General features: G+C 42.1%; 2 protein-coding genes and 1 long non-coding RNA gene across 3 annotated transcripts in view; 1 reads left to right on the top strand and 2 right to left on the bottom strand.

Moving 5' to 3' along the window:
* PTER (phosphotriesterase related) overlaps positions 1–1,269 on the top strand; it is a 64,973-nt gene extending 63,704 nt beyond the window's left edge. Inside the window, exon 5 of the mRNA XM_082617069.1 lies at positions 44–1,269. Within this exon, the coding sequence (XP_082473195.1) occupies positions 44–254 (211 nt within the window). The 3' untranslated portion in view covers positions 255–1,269. The remainder of the gene's footprint in view (positions 1–43) is intronic.
* LOC309801939 overlaps positions 1–27,372 on the bottom strand; it is a 115,053-nt gene extending 87,681 nt beyond the window's left edge. The window contains exon 1 of the long non-coding RNA XR_014293688.1: positions 27,313–27,372. This is a non-coding gene — a long non-coding RNA (uncharacterized lncRNA). The remainder of the gene's footprint in view (positions 1–27,312) is intronic.
* On the bottom strand, positions 2,922–10,253 carry C1QL3 (complement C1q like 3; the record flags this gene model as incomplete). The annotated part of the gene is made up of 2 exons (XM_082617068.1): positions 2,922–3,650; positions 9,666–10,253. The coding sequence occupies 2 exons, from the start codon at positions 10,251–10,253 to the stop codon at positions 3,471–3,473; spliced, it is 768 nt and encodes a 255-aa protein (XP_082473194.1). The 3' UTR covers positions 2,922–3,470.
* Positions 27,373–27,965: the final 593 nt, after the last annotated feature.

Raw genomic sequence — 27,965 nt, 5'->3', positions numbered from 1 at the left:
AACGTGAGACCGATGCCATATAATGAGTTAACATTTTTCACAGGGTACGTCTTCTGGTGGATGAGGGCTATGAAGATCGAATTCTGATGGCACATGACATACATACGAAGCATCGGCTGACGAAATACGGAGGTCACGGCTATTCTCATATACTTACCAACATTGTTCCTAAAATGTTGTATAGAGGTATAACTGAGGCTGCACTTGATAAGATACTGATAGAGAACCCCAAGCAATGGCTAACTTTCAAATAGGATGGTTGTTCTGAATTCATACCTTTGAGTATAAAGCTTGCAGGGAACAGACAGTGATTTCAAACCCACTGTGAGATATTAATCAGAGCTACATTGGACTGACAGAGCATTTCCTTTTTATTGCCTTCTCAGAAACTGGCTATTATATCTGTACCTTTAGAGAGTTACTGAGCCTAATTAAGCCCTATTGTTTTTCCTTAACAAAATAAAGACAAAAGTACCCATATCCAAACAATGATTTACAGTCTACATCCCCTTAGTGGAGTTTTGCTTCCTTTTGTTTTGTTTTCTTAATCTATCACCAGCACTCCATGAGAAAATTTAAAGTGTTTCTAGTTAAATTACCCCTTTCTGGAGCAATCTAATGTTTCTTGTAATATTGATGATTCTTCTAATTATCCTGCTGTTCTTTAATTAATGCTTAATGAATAATATGGCACTTCAAAATAGCTTCTGCAGCAAGGGAAGTTGAATTTTGAGACTTTTTTTCCAAAAGATACTGTAATATAATTACCAATTCACAATGGTAAAAATATTGTGGAAGGTTAATTATATGCTGTTCACCTATCTATATATACTGATAATAAATCAGTTTTGTTGCCTGTGGCTTTCTGGTATCCAGTTTTCCTATAAATTCTGTTGTGTTTTGAAAAATTTGTACAAGGGGACATGAACAATAACATAGTACTCAATTATAAAAATTCAATCATAAAAGTCAAAATATATTACATAATATAGTTTAATGAATCATTACATTTATAATAACAAAGGCCACAATTTAATTAATAATATAGAATGCAAAAAAAAAAAAGAGAAATGTTTACCTTATATATATTCTCTTTATTTCCTTTACCTTTTATTTTTCTTTCCTTGGGCCTGAACAGAGAAAATAATGTTTACTTATCTGAAGAAAATGTCAGATCTATTAGAAGTGACAGTCTGATTCTAGAGCCAACTCTTTAAAAGACACCCAGCCCTGATGTTTTGTGTAAATAAAGCCTTTTTAAAACTCTTAGTTCATGTGTTCTGCTGTTTATAAACTAATGTTTTGGTTGAATCCTTTACTATGATTTGTTACCTAAAAAAAAAAAAAAATCTCCAAACCCTTACTGCTAATTCCTCTTTGATAAATACATACTGTTAAATGGAAATAAAATCCACTGCAATTCCTTTATGAGTTATCTTACATATTAGAAAGGCCAAATAGAATTAGTCATTATTCTTGATAAACGGGCTTACATGTTTTTAATCATATAAATCATGAGAGTTACTCAGACCAAGGCATTTAAACCAAGCAAACAGCACATTCAGATGGGAACACCAGGCATAATAACTCTTTTGGAAAGTTGAGGTTGGCTAAATAAAAGATATTTCTACGAATCAACGATGATCAAGCTTTCTGTGTATTAGAACAGAAAGTATCCAAGAGGAATGAGCCAAACAGAACAAACTAATTCCTTTAAATGAAAAAAATGCAAATGTCCTTCGCCAGTAAAACAGGCAGATTTTTCAATCTCTGTTTTTGAAATCTACTTCTCAAAGAGTCTTCAAAGGCACCTGAGAGTGGAACAGATTTTTCATTGTAATAGTGGAAGTTGTCTGATAGTTAGGATGTATCAACATGCATTTTAAATCTTTTTCTTAGATTAAAGAGATGGCTTTTGGCAGTGTACTTTAACCAGAGAGGAAGGATTTACGCTACTCTCAAAATCTACTTTACTGTCAGCTTCAGTCCACCTGAGAAAAAAGAAAAAAATTGCTCATTCAAATGCATATATTTCATAAACACTGCAAAGGGCAGCTACTTCGTCTCTGCAGTCCTAACAGTAACAATCGGCCACAGAATGCAGTGAAAGTATTGATTGGCATATGGTAATAAAGAAGCCACAGACCTAATTTACAGACACATGATTTCTGGGGCATTTTAACCTAATAAAATTTAATTTTCTGGGTAACTCTTAGAAGTCATCTAAATTATTTTGCTACTCCATATATTTTTGTCTTCCAAAATATATTTCAATCCAAAATAAGTCAAATAACTTATGCATGTTTGTGTGTGTGCCTACACGTACATTTCTTTAAATTAAATTTTTGGGGCTATACAGCCATTGTGCCTACCGTATGAAGCCATATATATATTTCATCTAACATATATATATGTACACATACATATATATATGTAGCAGGTATTTGTATAAAAGATATACACTTTATTGTCGTATTGGTTATATGTGAAATTGTTCATTTTGAAATAACCTCAGGCCGTGACTTGTAGTAACTATTTGAAGGCCTTACTTAGTGTCCCCTTGGTGACGCATGCACCAGTGCAAATTAAACCTATATGCATTGGGTTACGTATAATCTTTTGTTCCAAAGAAGGCAAAAGCCTCAGTCTGATTTAACACCAAAGAATAAATTTCTCTGACTTTCCAAGTAAACCTAAATGCATTCTATTGACAAACTGGACACAGGGGGATTTTCTAAATACCATACGTAATTACACATTTACACACTTAGAGGGTAATCCTATGATACAAGTTCAATCTCTACTTTTAAAGACTATCACCCGAAAAGAGAGGAAAGAAGATTCCTAAGAAAAAGAATGTGAAACATGATCACAGGCTTGGGAATTCCCTCAAATCCAGAAAATTCCAGGTTAAGGCTTAAAGTTGAATCATTCCCAGGTCTAGCTCTAAGGTTCACAGGAGTACAAGGCAAACAATTTCTTTGGGGACAAGCAGCATTATGTCAACGAGACCTCCTCCTGCAGGGTAAAGATCATTCTTCCCCACTCTATGAATGGACCCCGAGTATCATAATAAGTAGGTAAACTCACAAGAACCAAAGCTGACATATGGATAAAAGCAGCAAGATCACAGTACACCAAAGTATCATATATATTGAAGAAATAATTCAGTGTCTTAGATTTTTCTATAAAAATTTGTGATCTATATAGGACTTCATTCACATGGACACTAACAATAGGAGGATTTGCTTTGGCGGTAGTGGATCAACATCTGCTTATCTTGTTTTTAATATTTGTTTTTACATAATGTTTCTGAGTATACAGATGTGAGTCAGGTAGCATTTGAAGTCCCCACATACACACAGCTGAGGTGCCCCGCATCCGGCATCCCCTGGGGTCCTCGATTCACTGACATTAGCCATACGAATCCAGTGTCCAAACTCAGAGTAATAAGCTTAGTTTTTGCATGATCAGTCAGCATAGATAATAAATCCAGAAAATGTGCTGTATTTATTGTTGTTTCCTCCGTGGGCTTTCCCACCATCTAATTTGATGTAGACTTCGTCTCCTGGCTCCAAATGAAGAACCACACTATTGCTCGCATAGTCGTAATTCTGATCAGCGTCTTGGGCGATCGCGCTAGCACGCACCTGCGTGACACAGACAAGAATTAGAATTTGTAAGAGAGAATTCTCAGGCTTTTTCTTTTTTTAACATCTTTATTGGAGTATAATTGCTTTACAATGGTGTGTTAGTTTCTGCTTGATAACAAAGTGAATCAGTTATACGTATACATATGTTCCCATATCTCTTCCCTCTTGCGTCTCCCTCCCTCCCACCCTCCCTATCCTACCCTTCTAGGTGGTCACAAAGCTCAGGCTTTCTTTTCTTTCTTTTTTTTTTTTTTTTTTTTTTTCCATTCACACAGCATCATAAGCAGACTGGCTGCCATGGCACTGAATTTAGCACAGCCAAGTCCACCTTGGCCTTGGGGCTTTATGAGGATATCTTTGTAACAGTTTCGACTATGTTATTGGAAAGGAGAAAATAGTGCTTTTGTGAAGGTGATTCGAACAGTCTTTGTTTTTCTTTTTACTATATGTTGTAAACAATGCATACCACTCTATTCTCTTCCTAAATCATGACTTTTTCTAATTCCTTGTGACTCTGTGCCCAATCACTTCTTGAAATGGTCATTTTTTGCATTTTAATTAAAGCCAAGCAGCAATATCCTAACCAGCTGTTTGAGTACAGAAGTTCAATCCAAACTTCTGTTGGTCCCCATGATTATTAGAAAATTGAGATCCACAGTACATACAGACTCAAAGAAATCCCACTCCTGTAACTCTACTATACAGGAAGAAAAAAAGAAAAATCCTTTCGATTTGGGGCTTTCAAAATCTAATTCAAGGGAAAGCCCCTGTACCCGAAGCTTAACTCAATGAAACATCTTTGGTTTAAAAGTCTTCAGAGTTCTTTTTTCTATCTGTGCCTTTTTATCACTTAATTGTGATGTGTGTACGTAAATAAGCTATTTAATTTCAACACATCTAAAAGTTATAGAGGGAACTACATTTCTATAATTTGAAGTCTCTAAAATTTCTAAATTTTTTGGAATGATCTCATTGAATACCCTTTTATATTGAGGTGATTCTAAATGTGTGGTTTGCTTTGAGGATGGAGATTTGCTTCTAATCCACTCAGGTTGAGCCTGTGATCTCATTAGTGAGCTGACAGACATTTGCAAACAGTCCAATTGCCCATCATATCAAGTAATATGGACATTCTGTCACATCCTCAACTCCAATTAGGCTTCATATCCGTTTAGCTATATTTCGATTCTGACTTGGAAAAAAATTTTTCATTAGGCAGACTTGTACTTGATTTATTTCAGTAAAACATCTACTTTGTGGCTTGTTTCTGTTCCACTGTAATGATATTTCTCCGAATAACACAGCAAGTGATTTAGTGGTTTTGTAAACCTGCACTATGTAATAATGCATGACTTGGGGTGCAATATGTGGGATTTTATCACTTGGCAAAATGAGAGAAATGAGACATAAGTCAAGAATTTCCATGCCTTTCTTTCAAAATTTAAATGACTGGTTTTCAAATTAAATTTTCATGTGGTATGTTCTCACATTAATGCTGAAATGTTAAAAAAGGAGAAGACTCTTTGACACTGCTGAACTTGTAATTTGAGTAGTATTTAAAAAATTTATTCCTGGATATCACATAGCAAAAGGAGAAAAGGGCTTAAAAGATTCAGAATTGCTTAACATTGCACTGACCCTAATAAAATGAAAGCAAAATATAATTATGCTCACAAGCACTGACTTAAACGTACACACCAATTTAGTGAGTTGATCTGTTTTGACCATTAAGTAATAATACAATTTAATGTCATAATATTTCCTAGGAATTAATCACTAGTTTATAGGAGTTGGATGCTTTGATTCATTAATTTCATCTAGTCATTAGTTCTCAGGGAAAAAAATCTACAAGGAGAAAGAATAGTACTCTTAGGACCTGATTTTTTTTAATGTGTGGATTTTTAATGGGTGAGAAAAATTAAAATACTAATTAGCTATATTAGTAATATATTAATTAATTATCAGTCTATGATATACTTTTCACCTATGATTAATAACCAGACACACATTTTTATTTAGTGCTTTAGGTATTTAGTATTAAGTTCTATGGGTATTATGCTTTAACATTGTTTTCTACATGAGGGCATTTGGGAACTGGGATTCATTAAAATCACTTGATTTAGAGACAACAGTCTTAAATATCTATCTATCTATCTATCTATCTATCTATCTATATATAAAATGCAATTTTTATTCCATGGGATATAACCACAAGCCCACAAAATTGTTACCATTATTTATTCAGTAGGTGTTACCACAAAAACCTGCAAATGCATTATTATGTTCCCACAGACTGGAAGGTTACCCTTATGGTTTTCACTTCCTTTGTTGGTTAAAGCCAGTGTGATTGCTTTTTAATGAAAGTGATTCTCTAAGATTTTAACCATAAGACTCTCCCAATTAAATACCTGCCATACTCCAGAGTACTTTGCATGATTTTAGTATGCCTGCTCACCTGATCATACTCTAAAGGTATAATGGGACTTGAAATTTCAAGCTGTAGTATCCAGCCCAGTAACTTCCAACAATTCTTCCTTTAAGCCATAAGACTATTGAGGAAAGTAATGCATCCACCCTGGAGGCTATTTTCATGTTCCTAAATGTACACAGATTTCAGCATTTTCTCTGACGATATGATGCATCCTTTCCTTAGCCCGATATACCCATTTCTACCTAAATGTACTCTAATATCTTTCCATCCCATAAGTTAACTATTTAGATTCCGCTGATCTTTAGTGCACATTTCACAGCCCCTAAAAAGATAATTCATTTGACATTTCATTAATCTTGCTAATAAATGAATAACAGCCCACAAACTGTCTTGTTTCCAGTATATGTCATGTTCAATGGTGCCATAACTAATAAATTCTTAGAGTAAAAACTAGTCTTTAATTATTTTATAGTTCTAACCTTAAGCCAGTTTTAGTTTTTATTAGAGTGGCTTATTAGAGTGGTATTATAGTGATTGGATTCAAATAGCAGTATTTTTTATTCAGGTTTCCTGCTAAATGTATACAAACATTTAAAAAAAATATTTCCAGTCTCTATGGAAAGCTATTTGAGTCCAACTTTTGCCTTTAATATGCATTGTCATGGGCTTTTTAGACATGGTAAGATTAAAATTAGGTTGATGGTTTTATGGGGAATATGAGAACCGTGGTCCTTTTAGTGTTGTGTTTGTGAGGATGTAATAGGCTATGCTGCCTTAGCATTATCTTATTAGGGAGGGTTTATCATTAGAGACAATATTTATGGTAACATTTGCTAATTTAATTAATCGCTACTGATGCTCTCATAATTTCATTTTCATTGTACTTCTGTGGAATCATAAACAAAAGGTTAAGTGGCGCATCAGGTTAATTTACTGGCCTTTGATGTTTCCATCTGTGATCCTGCATTCAAACACAAAGCATAAATAAAATGGTTCTCATGTGGTTATGGTCCAGAGGCATTCCTCTATCCTAGAGTGAACTGCATTTTTAGTTTAATTTTTTTGTGCTTCTCAAATCCACTTAATCCATAGAACATTACGCTGACATGGATCTCTGAGTTTCTGTTTTATGAAAACAAATTAGGTCAGCTCAGAGGGGGGAACTGCCTTCCATCTAAGAAGTGATCAGACGAGCAAAATTGAAAATCAGGGATAAACTCTTTCTTTAATATTAATTAAAGAAGGATTTTTAAAGATTTCTCATTTGCAACACCTGCAGACCAGACTTTACAAAACAGTTCTATTCTAGATATAGAATTCTTTAACAGTAATATTGTAATAACCATTTTGCAAAACAGTCCGTGCTGAACTCGAAAATATATTGTTTTCTACTATATTTGTTTTTCTGAATAACTTGTTGCTCACCTTTTGTAGAAGTATCAGCTTAATAATGCCAATGAAAAGCATTATACATTTTAAGGTCAGCTGTTGTGCCTTTTTTTTCCTTCCCCCTCCATCCTCATAGAATGTACATGCTAGTATGATACAAAGAAGCATGCTACACTCCAAACAATGAAAAAATTAAAAAAACAAAATGCACATAGAACACATATATGGAATGGTTTTCTTGGAATCTTTACCTGGGCTTCAGCATCAACATTTAAACTAATTTAAGTGTACTGTTACCTAGCTTTTCATGCAGTTGCAATTTCCACATACTTAAAGAAGTGTGTTTTTATACATGGATAAAACTTGAATCTTATTCTATTTGAATTAATACCTCTAAAAACAATCTCTCCAGCCTGATAGTATTTGCCAGACCTAACCTTTGAGTCAGAAGACAGTCAATTTGTAAATAAATGGGTGTCTCATCAGTGCCTGCTGAGGGGCTGTTCACAAGGCATTTTGTTAGGGTGACACAATCACTCTATTTTTGTACAATGCGTCATGGCCTTTTTAGCCATTTACCTATAACTATCCCACTGCTCTGTGAATAATTTTTATTTATCTTAATATTATTTTCATGCATAATAACTATAATAAACAACCCTGTCAGTGCCTCCTGGTGGCCATTTTTCCTCTTTTTGTTCTATGTGACCTTAGGGTCCCTTAAGCTATTTACTTCTGAATTCCTTTAGAAGTGAGGGGTGGTAGGTAGGGGGAGGGACAGGATATTTTGTCCTTCCTCTTATACGTTTAGGGTATTTGTCTTTCACTTTGGAAGAATTCTGACACTGTGAATTAGGACTTTGGAATAAAGTCTGCTTTTAATGTTGCTGAATAGAAACCTGGGTTATAGCTAGAAAGGTCTGAATTCAAGGGAGAAGTGACCTGAGCCGGAGAGCCCTTGTAAAATCACAACTGGCCACGGCAGGGTAGGGGAGCCACTCCCTGGACCACCCAATAAACAAAGTTGAAGCCCAAGCATTCAACCCAGACTGCAGGCTGCAAGGTCTCCCCCAGCGGCTGCTGATTCAGCGCTTGCAGAGGGTCTGATTACACTTTGAGGTAATTACAAATATTATTTTCCTCCCCCGATGAAGAGATGGGACACACTTTGGTTTTGCAATGACCGCGAATTTCTCAAGCAAACGGGGAAGTGGCCCCAGCATAAAACTGCAGACCAGTGGCCCTTGTGGCAGCGCCGGTCGTCTCGGCTCAGGAGAGCAGGTCCTCTGGCCGAGGGCTGATCTGAGGCTATTTCACAGCCAAGGCCAAGGCCACTGCCGCCTGTGAGCAAAAGGCTGGGTTGGAAAGACCCTCACGCAGGCGCCCTGGGGCTCGCTGGCAGTGAGGCCCAGAGCCCCGGGGCTGGGCTCTTCCGCCCGGCCTCCCGACCACCTGCCCGTGCGCCCTCCTCCTCCAGCCGGTGGAGTTTGGGCTCGGTGTCTGCGAGCGTGCTTTATGGCACAAACCCGGAGTCTCAACTTTTCCTTTTGTTAGCGGCACTCATGACATCTCCCCCCTCTTCGGCTGAAATCTAAAGCAGAGTTTTTGCATCTCGAATCTGACTATCTGTGAGTTTCCCGGGGCTGGGACGCCGCAGGGACCTTGCGACCGCCGGCCCCGTGGTTCTGCCTCGGCCTTGGACGCGCCCGGCTCGGACTCACTCCTTCGCGCCCCTTCTTTCTCCCTTGGGCCCCGGTCTTTCTCCCCCGGGTCTGTCACCCTGGCACGCCCACTCCTGACTCCCCCAGCCCTCCCATCCCCGCCAGGGCCTGACAGTGACCCCGCACGGCTGAGGACCCCGCAGCCGGGGGTCGCTCGCTGCTCCGGGACTCCCCGCGGTGCACAAACTGTCCCGGGGACCGAACCTCGGCTTGCACCCCTCGAGGGTCGCGCGCACCAAGTGCAGGTCCCGGGCTCGGGAACCACCGTCTCCAGGCTGCCGGGCGCTCTTTGGCGTACGACCCTAGCCTTCCCGGGGTGGAACGGCGTTGCCCCTCGCTCTCGGCTCCCGGGAGCGAGGCTGCCGCGCCCTTCCTCCGCGGGCTCCCACCCCCATGCCCGGGGTCTCCTCCCTCTCGCCTGCACCTTCCCGCGCTCCCTCCCCGCCCTCCCCGCCGCCTGCCCGTGCTCACCTGGTTGTTTTTGCAGAGATCGGCCCACATGCTGGTGCCATCCCCTCCGCGCATCAGGACGTGGTAGGTGAAGAAGTAGATGCCCGGGATGGAGCAGGTGAACTTGCCCGTGCTGGGATCGTAGTGGTTACCGAGGTTGGTGACCACGTCGTCGAACTTGAGCACCTCGTAGCCTTCGTGCTGCCGCTTGAGGCCGGCGTAGAAGGCGATCTTGGGCACCGTGCTGTAGGTGGCGGCGCTGATGGCCCCGGCCGCGTTCAGGCCGGGCGCCCCGGGAGGGCCCGGCAGGCCTTGGCGGCCGGGCTCGCCCTTCTCGCCCGGGGGGCCCGCGGGGCCCGGCGGCCCGGGCTCACCGGGGGGCCCCCGCGGGCCCGCCTTCCCGGGCCTGCCTGCCTCGCCTTTGGGGCCCTGGATGAAGGTGGGCAGGGACTGCATGAGGCCGCGGTCGGGCGTGGCGGCCGTGCTGGGCGCCTTGGTGCCCCCGTAAGGATCGCAGACCATGCGGCAGGTGCCCAGCATCTCGTAGTGCGCCGACGTGCCGGCCGAGCTCACCAGCACCGGGATGAGGACGACCAGCAGAAGCACCATCACCACCCCCAGCGCCCCGGCGGCGATTAGGCGCCTCCTGCTGCCCACCAGCCGGCTCAGCGCGGGGCGATCCTCTTCTCTGCTTTTGGACAAAATTTTGAAGGTTGGGCGGGGACCTCCTCAGAGCCGAAAACAGCCCCCTGCGAACCCCGAGTCCCCTGGGCGGGCGCGCGCCGGCCGCTCCTCGCCTGCTCTCGCTCCCCCCCAGCCCAGGCTGCGGCTGGGGAGGGAGCTCGGACGCCCGGCGACTTGCGCGCAAGTCCCCGAGCAGGGGGTGGGGTGCGCGGGGCGCCCTCTCGCCGCCCTCGAGCCCCTTCGCACCTGTGGCTGCCGCCGGCGCCGGCGCGGCCCCCGGGAGGGCAGAGCCGCCACCGCCCCTGGCGCTCGCCGGGGCCGCTCACACTTTGCCGCCGCCGCCGCCGCCGCCGCCGCCCGCGATCGACTTTGCGGGTTTTGCCGACTGCGCCAGTTCGCACCAACTTTCCGTCTGAAGTTGCCTTTTGCTGCCTCCTCTTCTTTCGCTCGCTGGGATCGCCCTCCTCCTGCCTTTTTGGTTTTGTTTCTGTTTTCTTCTTTTCCTCCTTGGCAACCACCAGAACTCTAATAGATGCGCATCCCTCAAACCCCGCGCCGGCCGCGCGAGCTCAGGCCAGGCGCCCCCCGGGGGCGCGGAGCGGCGGCGCTGGGCACCGGCGGCTCGGGGAGGCTCCGGGCTGGAGCGGAGGGGCTGGCGGGCAGCGGCGAGAGCCTCACCGCCGGGAGCGGAGCGAGAGCGAGACTGAACGCAGAATTCTGCCTGGGTACCACCTGCCAGGAGAAGAGGAGGCTGACAAACGCGCGCCGGAGCAATTTATAGGCACCCAAGGCGCAGAGGAAGGGGAGCCGCTTTGGCATCTCATTGCGGCATCTGCTCTGCTCATCCCACTCAAAGGGAGTTTGGCATTGCTCTGACAATGTGGGATTTTTCCCCCCCTCGGCCTCTCTTTTTTTACCCGCCCCCCCTCTGCACATGGATGAACAGTGAGATTTTGAATACTCCCTTGCCGAGCCCAGCCGATGGCGGCGCTCTCGCTGGACAGATGGGGGTGGGGAGTGAGACAGACGTGCTGTAGCCTTCAGCACTCAAGAGTCACACCTAAGTCCCCTGTTTCCCCACTGCCTGCAGCCCCAGTTGGAGGGTGCAGTTGAAGGTTGAAAGGAGGGTGGCTGGGTCGACAGTATTTCTCTAATGGCTCACCCACCATCGGCGTTTCAGGTGTTTTTTCAAAATGCCACTTTTAATATAAGGAGAGCCCTCTAGAATTTTCCAGATGGTAGATGTGATTTTTTTTTAACCTTATGGTTTTCCTCACCAGCCTCCCAAAATGAAATAAGATGTTTCCCAGAGAACAGTAAGGTGTGTTGAACAGCCAAAGGCCGTTTCTCAATGATTTTAAATGAACATGCCCACCGCATAAAAGCAGGGGAGGGTTGGTTCTTTTTACTAACGCTGCAGATGGTGAGTGTATACATACGAACTCTTATTTACAGGCTTACAGTTCTAGCAACCTTTCAGGAGATTCAGCCATTGACCTAAGCTGCATTTCCTTAAAGGTACCACATGCATGAGAAATAGGCACTTGTCAAGATGCCTTCAAAAGTCTTCAGATGAAGCAAGCAGCTTTCACAAAAGTACTGAGCAAGATCTTTTCCTAAGATATAGAAAGAGTCCTGTAAGTTTCAGAGCACATCTCCTGCATGTGTCTTGGGGGAGGAGGAACACAAGCAAAATATGAGAGAGAAGAGCTCCCATCTGCCGGTGGCGAACAGGAGAAGGAACAGCCTGGATTTATAATATTAACGGAAAGCCCCCAGAGTAGCTGTTAGGCAAGGTATCCCACCAACAAATACGTAAGACACACGAGAACGGCTTTAAATAAACAAGTAGAATTGATTCGTAAATCATACTTTTGCATATTCAGGAGCAACGGATGTCAGTCAAATGTGGGTGACATTTGCTTGTCAATACGGGGATGATGGCTGGGAAGATGGTGACTTATTACACACCACGGCGAGAATTGAAATGAGAAGCAGAAACAAATAACAAGCAAACAATAACATCCCCGGCGCCGACCAGGGGCCTGTGGTCTGGTCCGTGGGCTCCACAGCACGGACGGACATCCCCTCCTCTCGGCTTTCTGCCTATACCCCTTATCCCATCCCACCAGTTCAGTTCTTTCTTTCCTCCTTCTCTGTTTCAGAACAAAATAAGGTCAAATGGGGAGGCAGGAGGAAACAAAGATTCATTGATTCTTCTAAGAGAAATGTCAGCAGCTCGTCAGGTCTTTCCTGGGAGAATCACCACTGAGGCGCGTTGGGCTGGGAGGCACAGCCCAGCCCTAGTCTCCCCGCTCTCCATTCTCCCTCTCTCTGGATGCTGACACAGGCCCTGCTCCTGCTACTGGGACACAGTCCTTCTCACTTCTCAAACCTTTAACTTTTATTTGCGGGGGGTGCTTTTATAAACGTGTGTCTTTACCTTGGGCATAATTACACGTATATTTCACGCTATTTTTGTTCACACGAGCTGCATCATTTTCACGTGTTTAAGCAGCAAACACATCATAAGTTCTCTCCTGGCTACAACACCTGTTCTCCTAAAATCTCTTCTGGGTTGCTTCTCAAAGTCACCTTTCTTTAGGGGGGTACAAAATGGTAACACATGGTGTCAGCAGTGGAGGGTAATATATTAATGAAACAGGCTCTTCCCTGATACACCAAATTATCAAACGTCATAAGACTTCTCTATGGCTAAGGAGGGTTGAGTGGGGATAAAAGGAAAGGTTTTTTAAAGGTAGAATTGTATAAATAAATTCTCATCAAAAACCTCAAGATACATGGAGGAAGCCTCAGCTCCTAGAGGAACCCATCAAGGCTGAAATAGTTGAGTTAGAATGGACCCTGGAAAGCAAGTCTCTACTTGCTCGCTTGGCAGATGGTGAGACTGAGACCCATAAGTCTCGAGTAGAAGCAGGGTCATCCCATGCGCTTGCTGGTACACCTTCCTCTACACCACAGTATCCGTACACCGCAGCCCAGCCCAGCCCGAGACCTGCGGTACTGTTCCCAGGAATTCAGGCTTTCCTCCTTCTACTTTCTCTAATGCCAAAGCAGAGCTTGATTTTTCCAAGTGAGGGCTCCAACATCTCAAAGTTCTGCTGAGATTTGGACTGGTGCTCAATAGTCATCCTTCACAGCGAGGACACCATCCCCCGTGTCACATGGCTGACCCTAGGCTTTCCAGCGAGTATACACACCTCGACAGTGCATGGACATTTGGCTTCTGAGTGAAGGAAGTTTAAATGATCCGTCTCCTTCCTTTCCTCCAGAAGTGTCCCGCCAAGTTTTATACTTTGGGAGAAACTTCTTTTGTTCCCCCAAGATCTTCAGGGATGCCTGGGTTGTAGATGAACTCATGGCTGGTTCCTGCCACTTTTCACTGCTTGAATTTCCCAGAAGGTTCTTTGGAAAGTTACTCACGCTTCAGCCCTTATTCTGACAGTTTGAATAAACCATCTGATATGGCATATTACTCATCATCTTTATATGTATATAATAATAGAAAATGTGTCAATTAAAAAAAATATTTGGTTCTTTTCAGTCCTCATCAGAGGACCGAGTTTTCTCTCACAGTCGATATTAGCTTTGGAAGCAGGCCCTGGAATCTAATTTTTACAGGACTTCCCAATCATTTCTCAAGAAAACACCAGGCTCCACCTTCCCATTCCTTCTGCCCCTGGGCCTTTGGGACCATTAAATAATAAAGTCAAATACAGAAACCCAGGGGCTTCCCTGGTGGCGCAGTGGTTAAGAATCTGCCTGCCAATGCAGGGGACATGGGTTGGAGCCCTGGTCTGGGAAGATCCCACATGCCGCGGAGCAACTAAGCCCGTGTGCCACAACTACTGAGCCCACGCTCTAGAGCCCGCGTGCCACAAATACTGAAGCCTTTGTGCTGCAACTACTGAAGTCTGTGCGCCTAGAGCCCGTGCTCCACAACAAGAGAAGCCACCGCAATGAGAAGCCCACACACCACAACGAAGAGTAGCCCCTGCTCGCTGCAACTAGAGAAAGCCCGTGTGCAGCAACAAAGACCCAACATAGCCAAAAATGAATAAATAAAAATAAATAAATTTAATTAAAAAAAAAAAACAGAAACGCATGATCTGGGTTGGGTGATGCTCCTGTGATTTTCACCTTTCCCACATTATTTCTGTCTCTTTCGCAGAACTGAGCAGATCCTAAACACACGACTTCCACACAGACGTGCGTGGCCACCCATTAATCTTTATTGAGCACCCACTGGCAGCATAGCCCTACACTGGGCTCTTCCAGGGCAAACAAATATTTAGTCATGAGAATGATTTCCAAATCCAGCAGCACTTCAACAGAAATAGCATTTCTTATAACAGGAAAAAAAAATAATGAATTCACAGACCCAAGGGCTATCTAAAGAAACAGATAATAAAAATGTAAAAAAAAAAAAAAATTGGGGCCGGATCAGCTATTGATCTTTAATTTCTGGGTCTCAAAATTGTATTTCAGGACACACACTCTTTTGACTGAAGAATTGGAGGTTTCCAGCCAGACAGGGTCTGCTTGGAGTTATGTAGGGAAGCTTTGGAATCAGATGAGTCTTAACTTGAATCTTAGCTTCCTCATTTAGTAGCTAGGGAAGTTACTTGTCAACTTCCTGAGGCTTAATTTCCTTTTCTGTGAAATACCTAAGTCAGGATTGTTGCGAAGATTGAGTTAATGCATATAATTACAATGATACTCGATGCCCAAGAAAAGCCCAGTAACTGTCAGCTTTCATCTTAGTATACTGTAGGTCTACTGAGTAGTGTGTGCATATCTATGAACTTGATGGCAGAACACAAGGCTCTCAAGGAAGTTAAAGCTAAAGAGTCAGACTTCAGACAAAGGACATCCAATGGGCAATAAGTACTACAGACTTAGACAAAACGAGAAAGAACACAGAAGTTCTCCAGGAGAGCAGCCTTCTGTGTTATAAAACAAAGCAAGACACGACTCAAAATAAAGATCACTCTACCCTTCTCCAAAGGAAGAAGAAGTTTCATAGCCAGGTCATTTGAATTCACCGCAGTCTGCTAGACCAAGGTTTTAGACCTAGAACCTAGTAGGGAAGCATTAGAACATGCCTTTTGTCCTCTGGAAAGTTCTCCAAATCCCAAGTGGTAAGTGTATTTAAAAATCACGGAGGTGGTTACTCAGGACCTGAGCCTCTGGAGGATGACTCTCAACAAAGCAAACATACCAGAGAGGGCGGCTTTGTACAGGCAGCCAGAAGAGCGATCACACTGCTGGAGACCTAAGTCATAACCATACTCAGGAGAGAATTCTCAACACAAAACTCTCCACTGAAGATGGTGAGCTGAACAGCTAGCTTGGCAGATCTACTGTCAGAAAATGATCGAATAGCCAGATGGAGAAGGTAACTAGCACATGACGTACGACTCCGTTACAATATATGGCTTCAACTTGGTCTCCAATTCTTGCTATATCATTCCATAGAAGGATGAAATCTCTAGTATGGATATGATATTTTTGACTTGCCATGGGTCAAATATTATGGTCCCTATGACTCTACTTAATGTAGAATTGAAATGTTACAAAGAATGAGATCTAAGAGATCAGCAAGTCCTCCTAAGCTATGCTCAGGACAACTCAGTCATACAAGGTAGATGAATGAATTCAAGAAACTAATAGCACTTATTTACAAAACAGAAACAGACTTACAGATACTGAAAACAAACTTATGCTTACCAAAGGGGAAACGTGGAGGGGGGAGGCATACACTAGGAGCTTGGGATGAACATTCACACATTATTATATATAAGATAGATAACCAATAAGGACCTCCTGGATAGCACAAGGAACTCTACTCAATATTCTGTGATAGCCTATATGAGAAAAGAATCTGAAACAGAATGAATATATGTATACGTATAACTGAATCACTTTGCTGTACACCTGAAACTAACACAACATTGTAAATCAACTAGACTCCAGTAAGATTTTTAAGAAAAGAAACTAAAAGTGGCTGCCATTAGACTACGGGGAACTTTCCAGCAGAAGATGAATCCTAGGGACACAGCTCAGAAGCTGTGCACCAGACAGATGAACTGGTCAGACAGTGATAAGAATTGAGGCAGTCTTGCTGTTTTGTTTTTAAAAATCTAAAGTATCATGCATTCTGAGAGGAGAGGTTACAGAGAGCTTCTGATGGAACCAGACCCTGCCCAGAGCAGCCAGTATTCCAGAAACTAGCTCTAAGAGTAATTAGGCTGCAGGGGGCGTGACCATCAAGTGAGGGTGCACTTGGGCCCACTCCCCACTCCTACTCCTGCCAGGGCAGCTGACCTTCAAATATGAACAATGTGTCCTATGAAGAAATACTGTGTCCCTTGGGTATCTGTATGTGAATAGACATATTAGCTTTTCCTTAATGCAGGCAATCTCTTGGGAGTAGTTTTAAATGGTGTAAAAATAGATAGAATTTCAAACCATAATCCTAAAAATAAATTGTGATGGTAGTTTAGATTTGTAATAAGCTGGAAGGAAGAAAAACCAAAATTTTTGGTTTTTCGGAGGTAACTGCATGTTCAATATAGGTAGATGAATACGCCAATATTTCCCATTGAAAGAACCTGTAATGATTCATAATGCAATTAATTACTTTATCTTTAGCTCTGGAAAGTGGAAAAAGTCAGCAAAAGTTGATCCTACTTAGACCAGGGTTTTGTGATTTTCTTTTTCCTGCTCAAGACCCAAGTGATCAACCTTCCACTTGTCAGTAACCACAAAAGTTCTCTGGTTTCACTCGGGCCCTTCTGACACACACTGGCAGGCAGGAAGATTCTGAGTGTGATGTTCATCATTCTGGGTGTGTTAGCCGTTTACTGCCCGCTGCTGCCTTGTTGGGACCATTCCAGCAAGCCAGCAACTTCACAGAGGTGGGAACACAGACAAGATTGTTCATTTTATTACCAATGGATGCTTTTGTGAATTTCTGGTAAATTTTTGTGGCAGAAAATTTAAAATTATTGGCTGAATTAGAGGGATTAATTGAAAATGTCTATTATCTAATAGCTGCCATTATGTATTTATATTTGTATATATATAAAATCGCAATTATAAATATTAAATATGGCACATTTATTATATTATCGTAATACAGGTATGTATATTATATATATACATAATACATATATGTATATTATATATGATTTATATATCAATATATTTGTATGTAAATATATATATATATATATATATATATATATATATATATATATATATGTTTTTTTTACATTTACTCTTAAGGAATTGTTTTCATGGGCAGGCAGAAGGTCTTAATGGTCAGATAATGAGAGCCAGCTATGGACCACCCATGGTGGTTTCTCTTTGTTGAAAGCCCCAGAACATGACCTTGGCACCCCAGACACATGAGCATTTGTCCTTGTATTACACAGACCACTGGTTGGCCCTCTTTACCCATTTCCCTCAGGGTTGAAGGAGGCATCCACATGGTCATTTTTTACAAAGGCCTTGGGCAGAAAAGAGAAGAAGAAAAAAATAGGAGCTAATAAGAAGGAATTTTAGGAGAAGTGTGGTCTTTCAGAGAAAATCATGCATTGGGTCTAAGCTACATAATTAACTTTTTCCTCAGAAATTCAGAGCAAGCTCAGTAGGGCCTAATCTAATGTTTTATCTGGCGTTTGATGGCACTAGTTAGAATGAAGTCTCTGGATAAGCCGCTTCTATTATCTTCTCATTAATGTGTTCCATTTAATTCAATTTAATCTAATTGAAAACAGGCCAGAAGAGAGCCGGACTTGGCTGTCCCCTTCCTATGCCTCCAGCCTCTCCCACCTGCAAACTGTTTCACGCGCAATATCTGCAGGCACCTTCCTTCAGCACCTGCTGCGGACCCCACTGCAGAGCCACCTCTGTCCTCCCGACGGCTCCACCACCCACCGCCCCTCCCGCCACGGCATCATTCTCCCAAGCTCCGTGAGTTTCCTTCTCCTTACAGCACTGACCTCATTCCGCTTTGCCAAAGGCCCATGTCCTTTCTCCTGTGACTGTGAGAAAGTCCAGGTCTTTCATCTTCGGCCTCCCACCCCTCCCCTCCCCCTACCCACATGCACCACAGACACGTTTACTAGGGGCTAAATACATGTTTGTTGATGTGAATTGCTGAATTGGGAATCAGCAGCAGGGTTTGCAAAAGAACTTTTTAAGACTGAGGAAATCTGGATGTACCGAACAAGCCTGGACTGGAAATGAGACATTTCCAAGGACTGAAAATTCTTTAAACTGCCCAAAATGTTAGATTAAGAACCCGATTAGTATCCATTACTAGAAAAAAGAAACGACAGAACTGAGAAGTAATCTGTACAAGAGTTGGGATTCGAAACTCATTAGGGCCTTAGATGTCAGACCTAATATGTGTTTTCTCTGCAGGAAGTGATAATGGTGGACTCACTGATATTTAGGACCAGTCCCAGTAGTTTAAAAACACTATTAGGTGTGTTTAACCATCGTATTTTCAGAACACTTTATAACATGTGTATGGCGGGAGCAAAAATTCTCCTGTGATTACCAAAGGGGTACATGCATTCCCCAGGGATTTCTGTCTGAGAGGATGGCCATATGAATCACCTATGCTAAATCCTCCAGTGTATCTTTTATGGGGTTCATCCCCTCCTTTCTTTAAGATGTGCTGAAACATTTTCTGCCTCTACCCTGTTTGCTGTCAACAAATAGAGACATACAAAAGAACGAAATAATGCCATCTGCAGCAACCTGGATGGACCTAGAGATGGTCATACTAAGTGAAGTAAGTCAGACAGAGAAAGACAAATATCATATGATATCGCTTATATGTGGCATCTAAAAAAACGGTACAAATGAACTTATTTACAAAACAGAAATAGGCTCAACGGATGTAGAAAACAAACTTACAGTTACCGGGGGGAGAAAGCAGGGGGGATAAATTGGGAGATTGGGATTGACATATACACACTACTAGATATAAAATAGATAGGTCATAAGGACCCACTGTATAGCACAGTACTCAATACTCTGTAATGGCCTATCCATAGGGAAAAGAATCTAAGAACGAGTGGATATGTGTATATGTGTAACTGATTCACTTTGCTGTACAGCAGAAACTAACACAACAATGTAAGTCAACTACAATAAACATTTTTTAAAAAGAGACAATATATTTCTTCTAAAATACAGATGATCATATCAATTCTTTTAAACTTCACCTGTTTCCAAAGAAGTATTTGAAGTTTCTGACAAGGAAAAAAAAAGACATATAAAATAGTTCCTTTACAATAAAAATATGAGAACTAGAGCTATGTGATTGAAAGAAGGGCTAGACAAGGGAGAAAAAAATTGCAGCAGAAGTATTACATCCAGGACAGTAGCTGCTCTATAGAAAATCAAATACTTCTGTGTTCCCCAATAGCCAAGGCAAAAAGGGAAACACCATGAGTTACCTTTAGCTCATGATTTGTTAAAAGAAACATCAGTCTTTCAGGAGAAAGAGAATTTTTCCTCTCACAGAATTCTAAGAAGAGTTTATCAAGAAGGGGGTATGAAGTAATATTATAGATAACAGTCAAGGTGGTTTACAGAAAATGAAGAACTATTCCCCAAAGAGGAACTAAAGTAGCCCAAATCTTATTCAGCTTACTAGAACATCTTGAAATTCATTCAAAGAAAGCTGACATATTGACTAAGAGGCAAATACTGCTCCCAGAAAACACATAATTAGCAAGAACAGAATGAATGGGAGAAAGAGCAGAGAGTGGAGTTTCAACCCAAAGAGGTGACGACTTATTTTCAAATAAAAATCAAAAGTGCGGTAAACGTTATCCCTGGAGTGACAAAACTCAGCGAAAACAAACGCAAATAAATTCTACATTTCTGTTTCCTTTTAGTGTGTAATTTGAAAAGATCAGTCAAATCTGATTAGCTACAGGAAAAAAAAAAAAGTTAAACCATTTGGCAGATTTGTTCCCAAGTCATGACTACAATATTTTGACCTGTGAATTATGACAGATATAAAAGTGTTACTCGTATTATAAAAACAACTTTGAGCAGATAGGAATTTAACTGAGTCACACGTAAATCTCCAATTCTGTAAATAGAAAACGCCTGCATATACTATTTGATAATGATATTCATAAACACCAGGAACTACCCGTATAAAAAATTAACAACTGTATGCACTTGAGAACTGCAGACACCGATCTACTTGCTGCAAATGAAAAAATCACTTTTCTCCCTTCACATTCAACTGGTCATTTATAAGTAAGCATATTTATTTCAATCCCAACAACTCCTTAATTTAGCCTAGAGTAAGTCACTGGATGTTTACTCACAATCTCTAAAATATGGACAAGTGTATGCAAGGTAAAAGCATCCCAGTACTCCTGAGACAGCCAATGAATTTTCTGAAGATTTTTGAGCATGCAGTATAGTGTGAATTTTAATAATTTTCAGCTCCTCTTAGATCCACACACAAATATAGAAATATGTATCGGGCAATGCAAATGAACTTGAAATGGGTTCAGTGGATGGTAAAGCCAGCCCTGTGCTGAGTGCTTTAATACCCGGGGTTCAGAAACCACTCAGAAGGCAACGTTCTCCCATCAGCAAAAGATAAAAGGCAAAAGGCAAACTGCTCTTACAAAGCAATAAACACTATGTAATGCAAAGGGGGAAAGTAAATCCTCTTCCACAACACAAAAGGGAATGGAGCCAGGGAGATAAAAATGCCAGAATAAATACAGGTGGTTTAAACTAGTAAAGGAGAATCTGAACAAGAGAGAAAAATGACTTGCTGGTTTTCTTTCTTGGAGGGCTTTACAAACCAAGCTTCCTTCAAATAACTCAAGTTTCAAATATGGCAGCACAGTTAAGTTCCACGTTTACTTTTCGTCGTGGTCATGGAAAGCTTTGAAGCAACATGAGCATTTCCAAAGAATTGGAAACCCTTGGGAAAAGACAATTACGGTATTTATCAGTGCAACTGGAAACAAGGAATAGACAGGAATCAGGAACAGTGGAGATTTGCCATACAGGTGTCTGCTGTTTCCTTTACCAAGTCAAAAGCTGTTGATGCGCTTAGCACTCTGCCCTTGTGATAAACTGTGGTCCCTCATATTCATCAGGGACTTGATAGCTGGGAGTGGGCAACTCCAGATTAAAATCTCCCCTGTTTTGTTGGCCAGGAGATTCATTTTTGCTGTCATCCACTCCATATACTCCTCCCTTTGTTTGCTGATTATTAATTTTGGACTCATTAGTGATTGAATTTTTCAACTACAAATGCAATTATTTTAATGATTCATTCGTGTAACGTTTTTTAATTTAAAGTAGGAGGGAATTCAATCTCAACTGAGTTCTTCAAAATGAAGGGGTCTCTTTATGGTAGAAAGCATATTTTAAAGGGGTTTGAAATCTTTGTGTGGAATTTAGCTTCAGTGATAGAGCTCAGTGCTGCAGGATGGTTGGGGGATATATATACGATGACTTAAATAAAACATACAGGATTCAAGTTGGAAAACTCTTTTTGAGTAAACTATTCATGAAAATGGAAAATTACAGGATTTTTCTCACTCACATAAAATGTTGGGCTTTGGCAAGATGTCATTACAGCTGATCTTGGCAATGTGAGCTAGTGAAAGTAGACGAGATGGTTGCTTTGGAAGGGAGAGCCTTTGCTTTGAAGGCTGTTTGTTTTGTATGATTTTTCATACTGGTGAAGCCAAAAAAAGGATAAAAGTATTTCTTCAGGTTGGTGAAGTAAGAGACCAAGAATCTAGTGAAACCTGCCTCCTTTCAGTTCTCAAATTACCCAGTTTTGTACAGAATGAGTCTGTATTAAGGGACTAGATGTATTTTTAACAAAATATATCCTATTCCCTTTTATATCTCCCATAGCATCCATACCAGCACCTGGGTACCAAGTGAGTCTTTGATGATGGTTTGTCAAAACAGGTAAAGAGAACCATCTTATTTGCTGGTTGTGACTTACTGAAAGATCAAAGCATATACAAGGCTTACTATGCAATGGAAGGTTCTGAATCAACAACTGAAGAGATACCTTGATCCAGAGCACTGGACCCTGATTGGGGTGGTGGTCCCACTCACACTGACTCCTTGTTCCCTGAGATCAAGGGGAAGAAACCAGGGTGGACATCATGGGACCATTTTGTCCTTAAGGAGCCACCCATGTTTGGCTGAGTAGAATCTTGTCTCAAAATGGGCCACTGAAATTCTTCTGTTTCCTGATTTTTGAGACGTGGAATAGAAAGACATGGAAATTGACAGCACCACTGAAGAAAGGCCCACAAAGGCCTCTTGTAAAACTTGTTAGAGCTGCCCTTGGTTCTTTTATCTGTCCTACTAATCCTGTGGGATATTTTATATCTTCCAAGAAGGCCCACCACCACCTTCCCATCCCTCTACTCTTTTTTTTTTTTCTTTTAAACTTAGTCTACCTCAAGTGGGATTATTTTGCTCACAGTGGAGAGAACCATAACAAACACAACCCGGTTGGGGCTTTAAGGGAGGGTTAAGCTCTCTTCTGTAACAGCACTGCTCCAATAGAGCTTACTGTGATGATAGGAATGCTTGATCTACGTGCTGTCATGTGTGGCTACTGAGCATTTGAAATGTGGCTAGTGCCGCAGAAAAACTGAATCTTTAAATTTCATTGAATTTCAATTAAGTTGAAATAACCACAGGTGACTAGTGCCTATGGACTGGATGGGTGCGTATGATGAGAATGTTAGGAATCCTTCTTCTCTGTTTGAGGACAGAACAAGTGAAATGGACTTAATTGAAGCAATGAGGCTACACATGGGCTGTGGGCCAAACCTGAGAAGAAGATGATCCAGGAAGGTCCCTGGAACTCGCAGGCATACTCAGAAGTGGCCACCAGAATAGAATGGTGGATCAGCTTGCTGGGCTACTGTAACCAAGTACCACAGACTGAGTGGCTTAAACAACAGACATTCATTGTCTCCCAGTTCTGGAGGCTGGAAGTCCAAGACCGAGGTGTCAGCAGGGTTGGTTTTTTCTCAGGCCTCTCTCCTTGGCTTGTAGACGGCCGTCTTCTCCCTGTGTCTTCACATGGTCTTCCCTCTGTGTGTGCGTATGCCCTAATCTCCTTTATAAGATACCAGTCACATTGGATTAGGGCCCACCCATATGGCCTTATTTTATGTTAATTAGCCCTTTAAAGGCCCTATCTCCAAATACGGTCACATTCTGAGATACTAGGGATTAGGACTTGGACACATGGATTTTGGGGGGGACACAATTCAGTTCATAACTAATGGTCTAGTGCGGATATGCCTAAAAGACAAAGGAACACTGAGAATTCCAATTGTTAGCACAGCCTGGGAACTGCCGTCCCTTGAGACTGGAGACCTATTCAGCATTTCCAATCCAAGCGTGGCTGCATTTTCTTCATTTTAATTGCAGCAACAGATGAACTACAGACATGGGCATAGCTCGACTCTAGGTTACCATTTCCAGGGAGTTTAATGAGTACGACTTCTTTCAAGTAACTATGAGATTTGAATGTCAGTTCTGACTCAGTTGATTCTTCTTTAGAAACCATCTCTAATTTTGATTTTTTCTTCCTCCAATTGTTATCAAAAGCAGGTCTCGATGATCACATACCAGGACCCTCATCACAGCTTCCTGCATGATCTCCAGGCCTTCAGCTTGCCCGGTTCTTGTTCACTGTATATACTGAGCTTAGATTTTTCTTCCCAAGAGACACCATTCATTGTTCCTCCCATTTCTTGGAATCTTCAAAGGACTCTCTCTCAGCTTAGTTGTCTCAAGATAAATCCTAAATTCCTAACTTCATGCTAAGTGCATGCTTATGACTTTAATTTCTATTGCTACCAAACCAAACCAAACCAAACACCTCTTGTGAATCCCCGCAGATCAATTTCCTCAACTTTCCCCTCACATATCTCACACACATTTCCAAGCCCAAGTCCTTGCTTACATTACTTTATCTGGAATATCTCCAAAGGCCCCAGGTCTCAAGAGACTTATCATTCATTATAAGAAAACTTGTCAGACAGAGAAAGACAAACATCAAATGACATCGCTTATATGCTGAATCTACAAAAATGGTACAAATGAACTTATTTACAAAACAGAGATAGGGTCACAGATGTAGAAAACAAACTTATGGTTACGGGGGGTGGGGGGCGAAGGGGGAGGGATAAATTGGGAGATTAGGATTCACATATACACACTTCTATATACAAGACACATAACCAACAAGGACCTACTGCATAGCACAGGGAACTCTACTCAATACTCTGTAATGACCTATACGGGAAAAGAATCGAAAAAAGAGTGGATATATGTATATGTATAACTAATTCACTTTACTGTATACCTAAAACTAACAAAACATTGTAAATCAACTATATTCCAATACATTTTTTTAAAAAAAGAGAGAAAACTTGTATTCAAATTTTACTTCCTTAGAAATGTTTTCCCTGACCATTCTGTCTACAATGATGCTCCATCCACTGGCATCCTATCACATTCCTTTGTTTTTCATTACTGGCTGAATTATGTCCCCCCCAAAAATTCCTATGTTGAAGTCTTAACCCCCAGTAGCTCCACATGTGGCTGTATTTGGACACTGGGTCTTTACAGATGTGCTAAAGTTAAAATGAGGTCATTAATGTGGGCCCTAATCCAATGTGACAGGTGCCCTTATAGGAGGAAATCAGGACACAGACACACACAGAGGAAAGACTAAGTGAAGATACAGGGAGAAGATGGCCATTAACAAGCCAAGGGGAGAAGGCCTGGAACAAATTCTCCCCTCAAGCCTCTCAGAAGAAACCACCCCTGCGGACACCTTGATTGCAGACTTCCAGCCTCCAGAGCTGTCAGAAAATTCGTTTCTGTTGTTGAAGTCACCGTAATACTCTGTAATATGGCACTAACAATACAGGTGTATACATTACCACCTACTGTTTTGGATCTGTTTCCCTCTACTAGAAAGTCAAGTTCATAAGGGCAGAAACTTAATTTTGTTCACTGCTGTATCTTCATTATCTAGAGCCTAGGGCCTGGCATATAGTTGGTGTTCACATATATGCAGTGTGGAACTCCATTCTATATGCCCAGCTACACCATCTCTGCCTAATTCTGGGGAAGTCCATTGGCTGGCAGATAAAAACTATACCTCCCCAAAACCTAGCCTTTATTGGTAATAAAGGTAATACTTCAGTCTCTGTTTGCTTTATATTATTTCTCAATTGGTCTTGAACTTGGGCAGGGAGGAGGGGGTTTAGTACCCTCACTCCCTAACATTCTGTAGCATCTTACAAGTGCAGGTACTCAATGAATATTTTACCCCTACACGTGTTTAGTCCTCTTTACATGTTTCCTGACAACTTCCATACATGTATATTTTGATTCCCGGCTAGATTCCCAGCTTCTAGAGGGCAGGGATTGTTCTCAGTACCTGCAAGTCTGCCCTCTTATAGTAGCAGCTCAATAAATCTTCAATGACTGAATGACCAATATACATGTGCCGTGGAACCCTGGGGGAGTATTAGTCCGGCTCCCAATGACTCCCCTTCTCTGAGGATTTTCTCACTTCCCTACCTACCTCTCATCTCTCCTCCACAACGTACAGAGCACGGAGGTGGAAGGAGGTGAGTTTGTACCGTGAGTCTCTGTCCTGTTCCCCTCGGCCACAGATACTGGACCAGAGATGGACACTGTGCCGCTGAGATGACTTCTCCCAGGAACCTGGATTGAGACCGAGAGACTCATGCTGGCCTCTTGCAGCTGCTAGACTTATTTCTGTCCATTTAGATAACAGAAAGAGGGCGACTGGTGCCCACCTTGTGACACAGAGAAGGAAAGGCAGTTCGCAGAGAAAGCTAAGGTGTAGGCAGCCAGGCAGAGAGGAAGGGAGACAGGGAGCCTTCTGGAACCAGATTACATTTCTGCCCATCATTTCCAGGAGACTCCCCTGTGTCTCTGTTACCAACTCCCCCCTCCCCTGCCCCATCTTTGCTTAAATTGGTTTGTTTCTGTTGTTTGCAAAACAAAGCAAAACACACAAGGATAAAACAAAACAAACAAACAAAAAACAAAACCATTGACGCATTCACCCCGTGATGGTGTTTTGAGATACAGGGGTAATTCCCTTCAGAGAATGAGGCATAAAAGTCCCCGAGCCCCCTCCTGTGCCTCTTAAATCATCCATTAAAGCCCATTTACTTCCAGGTAATTGAGGAGCTACTGCCATGCATCAGCTCATGTACAGTGTTGGACAGTATTGCTTTGCAATTCTTTCCAAATAGAAGAAAGCACACCTGTGCTCCAAAGTCCACCAGGAACACTCTAAGTTTTAAAATCTATCTTTTTCTAAACTGCCTCATAAATTCTTGCTGTTCTCAGGATCACCTTTCTCGACTATACCAGCTGAGATCAACTCAGGTGGTTACCCTAACAGTTCCAAGATGTTAAATCTGAAATGCCAACCAAAGATCTTTACGGGAAGAAGAGCGTTTATTTACTTATTTATTTTCTTCATGTGTTTACAGCTACACTGTTCAAGAGAAAAAGGTCGGGGGGCGGGAAAATCCTTGTGTATGAAATTAAACCCAGATCGGACTGAAAGGACAAAATTGTTGGAATCATCTTCAAGGACTCCCACCCATCTTCATTTGTATCTTATTGATAACCAGTTAGGAGGCTGCTGGAATAGATCAGGTCCGATGGAGGCTTGGACCAGGAGGTCTCAGAGGAGATGGTGATAAAGGAGTCAGTGAGGGCTCCGTGAGAACCAGAACCCGGGGGCCAAAAAGGAAGGAATAGATCATAGACACAAGAATATAAGGAACCAGGCAAGGATAAATTCTGTGAAGAAGATAAAAGCAGGGAGGTGGGACAGTGCCCTGTGGCCTACCTTAGACGTAGTCTCGGAGGACCTCTCTGAGGAGATGATAGGTAAACTGAGACCGGGAAAATCTGGGGAGAAAAAAAATTAATCCAGGCTAAGGAGACAACTAGCAAAACACCCTCCCTCGTGAACAAGACGGACAGGCTTGAGAACCACAGGGAAGGTCAGTATGTCTGGAACAGGGGGAAAGGAGGGGAAGAAGGTGGGGGGAGGGGCAGCGCCCCAAGGTCTCTGGTAATTCAAAGGGTCTTTTCGTGGCTGTTGATATAGGATTTGTCTTTTTTTAAAAAAAACTGTTATTTTTAAGAGCAGTTTTAGGTGCACAGAAAATGAGAGCAGAAAGTACAGAGTTGCTGTATACCCCATCTGTCCTCCATACACGGTTTTCCCTTTTATTAATATCCTTGCTCTCGTGTGGTGCATTTGTTACACCTGATGAACCAATACCGATACGTTATTATTAACTGAAGTCTGCAGTTTACATTAGGATTCACTGTTTCATTAAAGGGGTCTTAGCACAGGCAGGGGGATGGGACTGACGTGATCTGATTTACAATTTTGAAAGACTCAGGTTCACAGAAGTGTTGTTACTGGTCATACTGTTTTTCTCCCCAAGACTCAGATGCTGAAGTCCTAACTCCCAGTGCCTCAGGATGTGA

This window comes from Mesoplodon mirus (genome assembly GCF_964341445.2).
Source record: "Mesoplodon mirus genome assembly, chromosome: 4".
NCBI lineage: Eukaryota > Metazoa > Chordata > Mammalia > Artiodactyla > Ziphiidae > Mesoplodon > Mesoplodon mirus.
This window is presented reverse-complemented; position numbering and strand designations above follow the sequence as displayed.